This window comes from Grampus griseus, assembly GCF_964374135.1.
Source record: "Grampus griseus genome assembly, chromosome: 17".
NCBI lineage: Eukaryota > Metazoa > Chordata > Mammalia > Artiodactyla > Delphinidae > Grampus > Grampus griseus.
In genome coordinates this window covers 47,497,732-47,510,993 of record NC_139011.1, presented here as the reverse complement: position 1 = coordinate 47,510,993, position 13,262 = coordinate 47,497,732, and the positions used below count along the sequence as shown (strand labels likewise).

The following is a 13,262-nucleotide window of genomic DNA, read 5'->3' as shown; positions in this document are numbered from 1 at the left end:
AGGTGCTCTGGTTGAAGTAGTTTATTTCAAACATACATATAATGTTAACCCACTTTGTAACAAAGCCTTCAACATTTCATATGCAAATTCATTTTTCTTTCTAGTTTAAGCCCAAGGAAATCCCTATAAGTCTTGTCTCCAAAGAGTAAATATAAAGAATTCATAAGATTAAAGGGTTCTTATCAATTGTATAAAAAACTAGAAAGGTACTAACTAGACAAAAATGTAGACGTCTAAGAGAATGTCCAACAAATAGAAAAGTAGAGGACTGCACTGAGATTGCAATCCTGAGAAAAATACATTATTTCTAAATGAAAAAGTAAAAGGAGATAGTATAAATTAAAGCCAGAAGAAAAATTTAAAACCTACAAAAATACGAGTCAATACAAAGTTAAAAACCCATGAATTTTACTATATACCCAAAGGCTTCACAAAAGATCTCATGAATATCACAAATTAAAATAAAACAAACAAAAGCCAGAAATATTGTTTTCCCCAAATTGTACGACTACCTGCTTATTGCTTCAGTGGTAAGAAGAAAAATTATCTTCAAATAGTTAAATTATATACCTACTTATATTTTAACTCTTAGGTGGATCTTGTTATATAATATATATGATCTTTAAAGAAAACTTGATTGTTTATTTTGGCATCTCTTAGGAAATTCCTATTTAATTAGATAAATCTCCTTAGATAACTCTTAAATAAAAATAGATGCAAATACAGTATGTTTCATATCATTCATTTTAGACCTCTAAGAGTTGGAAAAGCTCAACCTGGAGAAGAAACTAGTTTTATTGAGGGAAGAAACTACTTTCCAGTTTAGGAGGGATTATCCCATTTCTGTAGAGGAAGCAATCAGGAAGATACAAAAAGAATGATCCTTGCCTAGTGCTAAGGCCAGAACTACTGTGAATATTGTACCAGATCTTGTAAAAACAGCCACTGTGCTGGCACTCACAGGCCTGGGTCATGGTGTGTTCAACAATAAAACTTTGTTCCAAAGGATGGAACTCCTTCGGGCCAAAAAGCTTTCACCTGCATTATTCCATTAACCTCACTGTTTTGTTATGGGAAATGTGTTTATTTTTTGAAATGACATTGAAATATAACCTTAAAAGAACACTTTAGGTCTCAACAAGATTCTCTTCTCTTTCAGCCAACACATTACCTTTTAGAAATCAACAGTCTACTTCTTTCTTTAAATCATCACATTTCAAAGCTGTAGCAGCTAATAAATGTTAATATGATTTTTCCAAAACTGCAATCTCCCTAAATTTCTATGCTGTCTTCTTTATCCTGTCTTTTCAAGGTAAAGGTATCTTTCCAGTTTCCTTAGCATTATCAGGATTATGGATTTTGTTCATTGTTAAAGTTTGTTATTTATGGACGTAAGTTAATGTAAATGCAAAAATATCTCGTATTATTCACAAGCTGGCTGACTTAAATCACTCGCTCTTAAAACAACTTTACTGCTCTCCAATCTGTTCAAATGCACGGAAACATAAATTCAGGATGATGTGGCTTTTCTGCAATGCTTTCTTTTCAGGCTGCAGTCTACATGACAGCGTTATATTTTATCCTTGCTGCTGTTGTTGTTCAATCTATAAAATCTCTCTTGAAGACCCCCAAAACAGCTTGTAATTTACTTTTACTTTTGGTGACTCACTGTTTTCAAATTGCCATCTCTGACCATATCCCCCTTCCAGGGGAATTTATGCAGACTTTTTTTTTTTTTTCTTCTACATACTGATTTACGCTAACCTGAACAATTTACCACTTCTACATCCATGTAGTAGCTCAAATAAAATGAGTTCCTGTGTTAATCCCACAGTAAACCTCGGTAATTCTCACATCACAGGAGTTGTAAACGTTTGTTAACAGAAAAAGAATGTTTTTCCCAAAATAGCTACATAACTCTTAAGACTACTCAAATTCCTAAATAATCCTTTTTACAAGACTCCCGCCAACTTTATTTTGATACATTACACATGTGGAGCCTATTTTAAAAGGTATTTAACAGTGACTTCATCAAAACAGCTTCCTAGTTGTTCTCATAATGTCTTTTTTCTAAAGTGTTCAAACTGTTTTTAGGCCAACTTGAATAGTGATGAATGTGAGCCGCTATCAAAACGCATAAGCATTCTGCCAAACAGGATGGGCAAAAATGTTCTAGATCTGCTCAATCTGACATTAGAGGTCATGCAACTTGAAAAATGAAATAACTATTTCCAACACTCATTGAGCCCTTCATTTTAAAAATAACTTCAGGGCTATTTCCACACTCTACATTTAATAATACAATTTTTTAAAAAGGATGCTAGGCTCGGTGAAATCAGAAACTGATCTGCCACTTAAAGCTGGTGAGTCTATTCTTAATGGGCCTCTGGTAGATTTGGGATACTGACGGTAGCAGTTTCATTTAAGAACTTCACTAGTAAAAAGAATGACATCCGAAAAGGACTGCTGGGGAAGACAGGGAAGAGAAGACCGGAGTCTCCTGAGAAGAAAAAGAGAAACGATTTAAATAAAGTCGCTAAGGAGGAAGGAGGTGGTGAGAGGCGTAGACAGAAGAGCGAGAAAGAAGATTTAACGAGGAAGTGAAATGGAGCGCAGAGGAAGGCAGAAGCTAATGAGGAAACAAATGGGAAAGGTAGTGTTTTCAAACAGGCATGCACCAGGAAGGGACGAGTTACGGCCTGGAGTAGCCCCAGTGATTTCAGGTGAAAGAGATGCTCGCAGAGAACAGGGACAAGCAGTTTACTTACAGGCTTTGGAGCAAACTAAAATTTCCTGCCCCGAGCCTCTCCCAGCCTCGGCCGAGCGCGGAGGCGGCGGCTGGGGAAGGGGCCTAGCCAGGAGCCAGGCCCGGCGTCCCGCTCCTCTGGGCTCCGCGGCCGAGGGAAAGAGGCGAGGATTAAGCGGGGAGAGGTCCCGGCCGCAGCTCGGTGGCACCCCGAAAACGGTCCGGGGCTTCGCGAGCCGTTCCCCCTGCGGCGTGGCGCCCAGCCGCCTTACCTGGGGCGAGGGAGGGAGGCGAGGTCTAGGGCGTCCGCTCGCGCCCGCCGCAGAACCCCTCTGCTGCACTCAGCCCAGGCTTCCAACGGAGGCGCGACCCTGGCTCAGCCGCCGCTTCCCCCTCGGGGTCTTGGCCACCGCCTCCGCCGCCTCCGGGGCTGTTTACACCGTTGGGCCCCGCACGCCGCCGCCGCCTTCTCTCCACCCTAGCGCCGTTGCCGATTCGGCCGCCGCCACCTCCTCCGCCGCAGCCTCGTCTCTCTGGAGTATCTTCCAGCCACCGAACCCTGAGAAACAGAGACTCCAGCCGCGCCGGCAGGAAACTCCCCCGCAACTGCTAGGGGGACGAATTGGTCAGAACACCGGCGGCTTTTCCGCCATTGAGCAGCAGCCGCTCCGCTCCTTCTGCCTATGCAGACTCTTAACCCATAATTGCTTTACTCTTTACCTCTATTTCTGGGTTCTTAAATTAACTCTTACATCAGTGTTCTTCATTACTCAAATTATTTTTTCTTAGGAACTTTTCCTGGAAGTAAGTTCATGCTATTTTTGACAAGAAAACATTTGACTTCTGAAAGAATTCTTACGGAAATGGGTTTATATCCCAAATGCACCACCAAAAATCTTTGTGACCTTGCATAAACGTCCCTTACCATTTCAGGTGCTATCTTTGCTTGACTCCAAAGGGAACTGATTAAAACTATGAGCATCTAGCTGTTATGCACTTTTGTCTCAGTTTGGTCAATGAAACTCTCAAAAATCCATCAGATTTTCATTATTTTTATCATTAGCCTGTTTGTGTAAAATAAGTTACCATTTGTGGAGCCAGTGTTCTCCTTTATTCCGGCATCCAATCATTGTAAATATTTCTCATGGACACATTCTTAGAAGGCCTATGAATAACCTGGCCTCTTACTGATTCTCCCTTTTGGAGTCTTACTAGCCAGACTTCCCCAATAACTTTCAGAGAGAGTTTTCCCCCTTTCCGGGTCTTCTTTTTGACTTCTATACGCCATAGAACTTTCAAAAGTCATCACACCAATATTAATATTACCACATACCCTCCAAAAAGCTCCAAGCTGTTTATGCCTATTCATTAAGTTAATACTTTATCAAAACTTGTCCAATTGAGTAGTTTTAGCACAGATATTTTACACATTTTAGCACAGACATGCTCTGTTTAAGGCTGACAGATCCATTAGGAATTAACTTTCTGGTACATTTTCCCTCTGACATTTTCCTCACAACTGCGTTTCTCATAACTGAGCCATCAGTTATCTCTTGCCTATAGAAAGGCAGATAAGAGAAAAGAAAGCTAAGTGAGAAAAGATATGTAAATAGACTAGCACAATATTGGACACATAATAAGTATTCAATAAATGATAGCAAGTATTCTTACCCTTATCCTCACATTAGTTTATATGTATTAAAAACTGATTACTGGACTCAACTCTTACTTCCATTTCTCATTAGATCCTCACAGAAACCTTGGAGGAAGCGAGGTTTTATCCCCGTTTTACAGGTTGGGAGACTGCAGCCTAGAGGGCTTAAGTACCTTAACTGAAGTCATATAGTCAAGAAATAAGCCTGTATTTGTCACAATCACTTGCCCATGCTTTGACGTGACACCACCACCCATCATTTACCCAGCTTCACCAAGGTACTACTAATTTTTTTACTCTTATTCTCCTCTCTTTGCTTCATACTGCCATTGTCACCAACCCAGTCAAATTCACTTTTAATTTTCCAATGTTAATGAAGGGAGTAGAAGGTGGAAATTGAGGTTAAAGGAGGAAACTTTAATGTTATTCAAGGATGACTTCATCTTAACTTCCAGCCTTCGTCTACCCATTCTCTGCTCCAGTCACACGCAGAGTATTTGCTATCTCTTCCGTAAGTCTTGACTTTTCTTATCTTTATGCCACTTTTCTTTTCTCCATTTGCAATGAATCTCCCTTTCCCTTGGTTCTTCACCATTTCTTTCTCCATACTCTCCATTAAGATTCAAATCTACCTTTAAAGCCCAACTCATATACCAGTTCTGTCCTGCAGTCTCCTGGATCTGCCAAGTCAGAACTAACCACTTGCTCCTCCGTGCTCCTGCAATGGCAATGATGTTAGAAGGGCGAGTGATTTTACAGCTCGCTCACCACCTACGGGAAATATGTCCTATTTGCCCTTCCACATCCTTTCTCCACCCAACTCTATATGGATGGCTTGCATGGCCTATCTTAGTAAGTGTCCTTGCTCTGGCTTCCGTTTGGCTCACCAATGAAGAGTACCAATAGAAGATTGTAGGGAACGAAGGAGGGGAGTGAAGTTAGGGTATTAATTCTTGCCAAATTGCTGGGAGTTGGCTGCATCCCCCAACTAACATATAGTGCTTCTCTGGGGGGCGTCACAGCATCTTTGGGGAGGACTCTCTCTCCAGCAAGGCTTCCTTTCTCTTTCATCTCCTATAAAGTAGCCACGCTTTTACTGAACCCAGGGCACTACACTATCTCTTGATTCTCTACATTGGGCTCAATTTATCCTTATTGATGTACCCCTGATTTCCTGCTGAGACCCTGTCTGATGAACTTTGTAATATGCTCTTCTAAGCTGTTAATTTTACAAACCACATTATTACACTTATTAGAAGAATGTCTTCAGGATGTGTCAGTAAGCTCTGATTGATGATAATGGTAAACAGCTAGAATTTATGGAACATAAAGTATGCTTTGGTTACTCTCTTGAGTACACTGTGTGCATTATTCTAATTAATTAAAATCACTATTAGCTAAGCAAGGCACACAGATGCTAAGAGGTTCCCAGAAGTAACTTGCTCATGGTCACTCCAGTGTCTCAGTAGTGTTTAGGACTCAGATCTGTCCAAAGCCTAAACCTTAAGTTCTAGGTCTAAGCAGTGGCTCTCAAACTTGAGTATGCATCAGCATCACCAAGAGAGCTTGCTGAAACAGGTAGTGGGCCCCACCCCCAGAGTGTCTGAGTCTGTAGGTCTGGAGCAGGGCCCAAGACTTTCATTTCTAAAAATTCCTACGTGCAGCTGATGTGCTGGTCTGGATACCAGACTTTGAGAACCACTAGTCCAGGCATTTTAGGTCCAGAATTTCAGGTGTTAGAAAAATTTTCTGGTGATAAATGTCCAAAAAAAAAAACAGCACTGCATTTTTCTGTTTGTAAGGAGGGTAATAAATTCAATCTTAAAGAGTCAATAATGGGACTAAGTATTTAAGAAAGAAGAGTTATTCTCCAGGAAGATGGGAGGAGATGGACATTCTAAGGACAGGAATGCCCTTTCAGGAAACTTGCAAAGGGAACAGAAAAATAACATAGTATGATTCTGCTATCCAGTGTTCACAGAACATGAGTGGGATACTCTTGACTGTAAAATGGGAAGCCAACTTTTGCTCACCATATACATACCTTATTCAGTACAAATGTTTATTAAGAATCTCCAAAAGCTAGACACTAGGCATCAGGGCTACACTGATAGAGCAGATAAAGTGCCTGGCCTCAGGGAGCTTGTGCTTCAGAGGATGTACATCAGCTAGATAGACTGAATGATGGATACTATATTGGGTTCACACTTCGTCTCAAGAAAAAAATATATCCATAGACGTGATCCAGGAGTCAAATGGCAAAAGACCTAGCCTCAAAGTAAGTGTTAATTTCATTAAATGGTAGGTAAAAATTATTTTATATGCTGAGATAGGCTCTGCTTAAAAGACACAATATTCCTCCAAACGTATTATACAAGCCAGCTTATAAACCTGTGACTTTTTCTAGGAGAAATGTTGCCTTCTTTCCCAAGAAGGGAGCAGTAGGGGTCGGGGTGGAAATAGTTTCATCATCAGAGGCACAGTCTCACTACTACTGCTCAGCTCCAATTCGCAACCTTCTGAATGGTTTCCAGACTAAGTAATTTAGCAAAGTGATGAAGAAAAAATGGCCCATTAATCTTACGATGCGTGTTATAACTTAACTCTGGGTTTAGCATAGGAAAAACATTATTTGCATTGATTATAAATATGCTTTATGGCTGCATATATTATTCACTCTGAACATTCTAAAATTATTAGCTGGGTTGACATGATGAACTGCACAAGAGTACTTCTAGATGGCATCTCAATGTCATCTGTTACTCACATCATATAGGTCTAGGAATCAATATGTATTTTACTCAATATGAGATCTTATTCCAAACACCAAAATATGCCTGTTTTTATTCGATGGTTATCATCATGAAACTACCAGCTAAACATCATTTAGAAAATTCAAAGCAAGTAAATTACTGTATTAACTGTCCAACTATGATTATGACTTTCCTCCACTTACAGCTGAACCTAATATAATGATCTGGTCAGTCTGACTAGGAGGATTTATTCATTAATTTACTCAAATGTTCTGAGGTATATTTTGAAGGACTTAAATTATGGTCTGCTTTGTAGGATCCAACAGTAAGGCTGCAGGTTTATCTCCTACAAGTTCTGTGACCTTGCCCAAGTGACTTAGCATCTCTGAGCCTCACTTTCCTAATCTGTAAAATGGAAACAATAATAGAACCCAAGTTGTAAAGCTGAAGGAAAAAAAGTAATATGGTAATGTATTTTGGCACAAAAGAGCAGTTACGCTGATGGTCGTTATTTGTGAATACTGTTGCTAAGATTATTGAAAACCTGTTGTGTGTTAGGTGCTGTTCAAGGACTAGAATTTTAAGACTGTTCTTCACCTTTATCCCAGTTTTACCTGCAAAGTTCTGCCATGCACTGGAAAAACATACTGGTATTTCTAGGGAAGGGGACCACTCAGGTGACATTTTTGTTTCACCAGGTATATTAAGTATACAAAAGTTATAGTGTATCTTTTAAGTCCTTTGGACGTCTAGTTACCTTTCACTAGAATGATTCTAGTAGATCCTGATAGATACCTGAGACAAGGTCAGGTCAGTGATGTTGGTACCTTTTCTGGCTTAAGAGCATAGGGCAGAAACACAGGAAGAGAGGTCTTCCTTTTCCACTCCTGTTACTAAGAACCCTCTCGAATAATGACAATCTGAAACAGATCACTACATTGTTGCATGTTGTAGAATCAAAGCAGTGTACAAAGCAAAGAGCACTGGCCTCCATTATACTTGCATTTCACTTGAGATTCACTTTTCTAGACCGTGGAGAAAGCACGTGTTCCAACACTTTCCAGGTACTGGAATATTACCATCTGGCAATCTCCACCACTGCATGTCTGATCACACCATTCCCTGCAAATGGAATGCTGTTCCATCAAGGTCAGATTGACCAGTGCAAATACCTGATTTTATCGTACGGTCAGAACCAAATTAACTTACTGAAATTCTGCCCAGCTCAGGGTCTACCTTCTCTGTGAAACCTCCTGTGAGATCCCAAGTTACAAACAACTCTTATCTTCTTCACAAGACATTGTATACTATATAAATAGTAATTTACATATAAATATATGTATATGTGTGTGTATTTCTTTGTTACATTAAGTTACAGCTCCTGTGGTTTCTCTTCTTAACTAAACTGGACCCCCTTATCATCACAGTGGCCATGTACATCATTGTATCCTCCAAAAAATCCAGATAATAATATCATGGATTCAGTATATAGTTGTTTAATAGAAAACAATTAACTAACCACTGCAGAATACTAGTGTCTCTCAAGGTGTGTTCAGTGGATCATAAATCCTATGAGACAGTCCATGAAGGAAAAGATTTCAAATAAATTTGGGATCTGTTGTCCACTACATCTCCTTATCAGAGACTCATAATTCACAAGACTCGTGAAAAGCTCTGTAGCAAAGAAACTGTTGACTTAGTTTGACCCAGTATTTCTCTTACAAGAGTATCAGTTCTGGAGGTCAAGGACATTTTCCACCTCTAATACAACATCTCTACTGCCTAGTAGAGTGCCTGGCACTTAGTAGACACCTAATAAATATTTGAATAAGTTTCAACATACATTCCCCTTTTAAGCTATAGAAGAAAAACATAGTATATAGTATATTTTGATTTACTTGGGGAGAATAATAATATGAATAGATAAATTTACACAAATCATTTTAAAGTATATATATTTGATAATACTTTTTTCCACAAATCTACACAATGGCACATTTAGTGGTGATAGTAAACGAACTACATTTGCTTCGGAAAACTTGCTAAGAAGGATGGCTACTAAAAACTACAACTTGAACCCAAAACAATTGATTTAGTTAATTGGTCCCCACTCCTTAGCAGTTTTAATATAGAAGAAAATAGACGCATATATTTCTTTTCTGCCATAATATGACATCATATAAGGAATGCTATTTTATTAGCTAGAAATAAGATTTGCTTTTGTTATTTTAGTACATTTGATCACATAAGAATAATTCTAGATTTTTCCCCTCCTGTGACTCTCATAGCATCCCCATCTAAAATAGACTTTGGAGATTTAGATCAAAAGTCATATCAATTGTTCTAGACTGCTTACTATGTGCTTTCACTATAGATTTTAATGTCAATAGAGAAAGGAGATCTTCCTTTCTCTATTGTGGGATCTTCCCGGACCGGGGCACGAACCCGCGTCCCCTGCATCGGCAGGCAGAACACTCAACCACTGCGCCACCAGGGAAGCCCTTCTCTCTCACTCTTACTCAACTCCTAAATAACTAAGAGAATATGCTCACAAATGGTAAGCATGTTTTGGATGTTCGATGTGTGTTTGTGGGGAAGAACAAAAAAAAATCTGCCTCAATTAGGTCAAATATCATACAAGAGATGAATGAGATTAGAGATGGGATTGGGATTTATGTTAGTTACTCAATAGCTAACCAATCACAGATATGACAGTGTAGTGCAATATGCAAATATACTTTTAAACAACTTCTCTTAAGTTATCTACTGTCTGTAAAGACAATCACACTCAACTGCTCTGCACTTAACCCCAGAGCTTCTGAGTTAGAATCTCTTAGAAATAGGTACACGTTTCATTGCTTTGGCAACATTTACATGGCTCTGCATCAGGCAATACAACAGCTAAGATCACACTCTGGGAATTCAGGAAAGGCTAGTGTCCAGTTCTGGTCGTTCTACCACCCAACTGTGATCTAGGGTAAATTCCTGATCATAAAAAAAAAAAAAAAAAAAACCCTGAAGATGCTGAAACAGTATTTCCTACATCATAGGGTCGTCATGGGGATAAAAGGTCATTAGGATAAAGTGCCTCTCACCCAGGAAACACTGATAAATGCTACTGATGCTACCATCATCATCATCATGACCGATCACGAACATATTGCCACATGGAAATTCAACATTCCCTGGGCCATTCACAACTCTCCTTTAAAGGACTCATATTCTATGTGGGGTCTTAACACCTTCAAATAACAGAAAATACAAGTCTTTACGCCTTTTTTTCTGTAGCTAATTTTGGCATCTTTCACCTCTGTCCACTTAACTGTTGGTTTAGCACATTCTTGTCACACAAAGAAGCTACTTCCCAAAGAGAGGAGCAATGTGTCAAGTGACAAAGACATTGAGTGAAGTCTTTCACATCCTAGATTGCCCACGGTACAGCTCAGCTGGTCTCTGGGTTGGAAGGCCTGGGTCTACTTTGCTCGTCTGTTACAGGGGAAGGGACATAGTCCTTAGCATGTGCTCTGTGAAACAGAGGCAGCTGCGGGTAGAATTATAACACAAGCAGAACTGGCTTCAATTCTTCCTTCTTAGGTCTTTTTCTTCTTGTTCAGCTGTTCAAGGAACTTGCCTGCCCTCTGTCCCTGCCAGGACGATGTTACATCTGCCTGGATAAGTAGGTCACCATTGTATATCAGGAAAGGTCTTATTTGTAATCATCAGGAACCAGATACGGCTAATTTGAGCAGAAAAGGAAACTTTTGGAAGTTTATGGTTAGGCCTCAGTAACTAGAAGCAGACGAAACAACCGAAAGCCAAGGCTATGCTATTGCAATTATAGGATCAGGCCAAAGTGATGTTATAAGTCCTAGCTGGCCTTGCTACCAAGCAGGAACAGGAAACAGGAGGTTGACCCAGCACTGCTGGCCTTGCTTCTTTACATCATTTATTTGTAATTCAAAATCCAAGAGAGGGGTGCAGTTGGCCAACCCGAGGTCGCCCGACTGTTTTCCATCTGTAAGGGAGACTGAGCATGTGAGTAAACAGTGTATCTGACATGTTCAGCTTGTATAACGAGAGGAAGGCTCTGTTTCTCACCAAGACCCACAAAGTGGAAAATTCCCCAGAGAAAGGAATTTCAGATCAGATGCTTGGAAAGTTAAAAACAACAACAAACAAATGCAGATGTGGAATTAAAGGCATGGAGTCATTAAGAACCTATATGTGGAGTGATTCAGACCTGAATCACTTGTTCACATCTGGAGCAAGCTACTCAATCTTGCTGAGCTTCAATTTTCTTTAAAGGAAACAACGTGGAAGATGATGTCCACATGTAACTTGTGGTACACATGAAGGAGGGTAGCACAGTATATGATGCCTGGCACATCCTATGCATTTTCTAAAACTACTAGTAGTACTATTATTATTGTTACTTATTATACAATTTATTGTAGAAATTAACAGGGAGAGTATTAATAAATGTTAATACAGTGCTAAGTGTCACATTTATGATCTCAACTAATTAGTTGTTGATTCAACAAACATTCCACATATCAGAAAATAACCTGTTAGTATATATATATATATATTTTTTTTTTACAGAAGAAAAGAAACCCTGAGGCTTAGAAAGTGTAAACAATGTACCAAAAGTCACTCATTTAAGAGGTAATGGAATATAATTCAGCCTTAAAAAAATGAAGGAGATCCTTTCATTTGTGACAATATAGATGAAACAGGAGTGCATTATGCTGATGAAATAAGCCAGACAGGATAAATACGAATGATATCATTTATATATGGAATCTAAAAAGAAAAAAAGCCACACTCATAGAAACAGAGTAGAAAACTGGTTGCCAGGGGCTGGGGTGTGGGTGGGGAAAAGAGGGGAAGACTGGTAAAAGGGCACAAACTTTCAGCTGCAGGATGAATAAGGTCTGAGGATCTACTGTATAACACAGTTACTACAGTCAATAATACTGTATTGTATAACTAACATTTTCTGAGAGAACAGAACTTAAGTGTTCTCACCAAAAAAAGAAAAAAAGGAAAAAGGTGTCATGAGCTGTTAGATGTATTAATTAACGTGATGGGAAGGATCCTTTTGCAACGCATATGTATATCAAATCATCATGATATACTCTTTGACTATCTTACAGTTTTGTCAATTATACCTCAATAAAACAGAAAAAAAAGAGGTAATAAAAATGAGACTCCAATCCAGGATTATCCAGCTCAAAAAACTACACTCTTAACCATTACAATATAGTATCCATCCATATGTTGTAACTGTAAAATGCTTAACACAAAGGAAACGTTAAATAAATGGTATTTATTCTAACTCTAATGCTTACTAGATATTAGTTATGTGGTATGCTTTACTTCTAACTACAAGGGTATAAGGTGCAAATTCTTGCTACAGAACATAAAAGCCCCTGTGGTACCCTGTACGATACACACAGTACCTGTAAATCTCTCATCTCTCAACCCAGAGTCTCCTCAAGTTGGAGGTCTTTACCCCCTTTATAATGTGGGAATAATGCCTTTCCCACATTTGCACTGGGCATGAAAATCCATACTTCCAGGTGTATACTGAACCTCCACTTAGCTCCTCGTCACCTTGGAATCACCAGACCAAAGATCATTTATTCCATTAATATAAATGATGTAGGGATAGAAGTACAGAATATACAGAGAGTGTTGGAGGAATCCAAACAACAAGTCCTCCACTCTCAAAACAAATTTTAGAGTTCCAAAAGTAAAGAGCAATGTTTGGAAATAAAACTAAAAATGAAACTAACATCTACAATTAGCCAAGTATTTATTATGGGCCAGGCTACTTACTAGGCACTTGATAAACATTACAGCTCATCTTCCTGCAGTCCTTCAAAGCATATAATATTGTTTCTATTTCATAGAGAAGAAAATTGTATCTAAGCAGGTTAGTGATTAGCCCAAGACCACAGGGCTAGGCTGTAAGAAAAGAAGGCCAAAATGGTGATGGATGTTATAACTAGAAGATTATGGCTAATCAAATAAAAATATTCAAAACGGTCCTAATGTATTATTAGGATTTCTTTAGAATAACTTCGGTGCCTTAGTGAATACAGTA

The 13,262-nt window shown here is 39.0% G+C and overlaps 1 protein-coding gene across 17 annotated transcripts in view; it reads right to left on the bottom strand.

Annotated features, from left to right (window-relative positions):
• The window catches only part of LOC309835180 (uncharacterized protein), a 43,796-nt gene that overhangs the window by 12,313 nt on the left and 18,221 nt on the right, over positions 1-13,262 (bottom strand). For 8 of the 17 annotated variants that reach the window (XR_014297959.1, XR_014297961.1, XM_082674561.1 and 5 more), the window contains one exon: positions 3,019-3,305. The exons of 4 other annotated variants lie outside the window; for them this stretch is intronic. Coding sequence is in view for 7 of the 13 variants with exons in the window: in XM_082674561.1 (XP_082530687.1) it covers positions 3,044-3,305 (262 nt within the window). In the remaining 6 variants the exon portion in view is untranslated. Of the gene's footprint in view, positions 1-3,018; positions 3,356-3,671; positions 4,016-13,262 lie in introns of those variants that run through there. 5 more of the 17 variants (XR_014297958.1, XR_014297964.1, XR_014297966.1 and 2 more) reach the window with 3 other exon arrangements.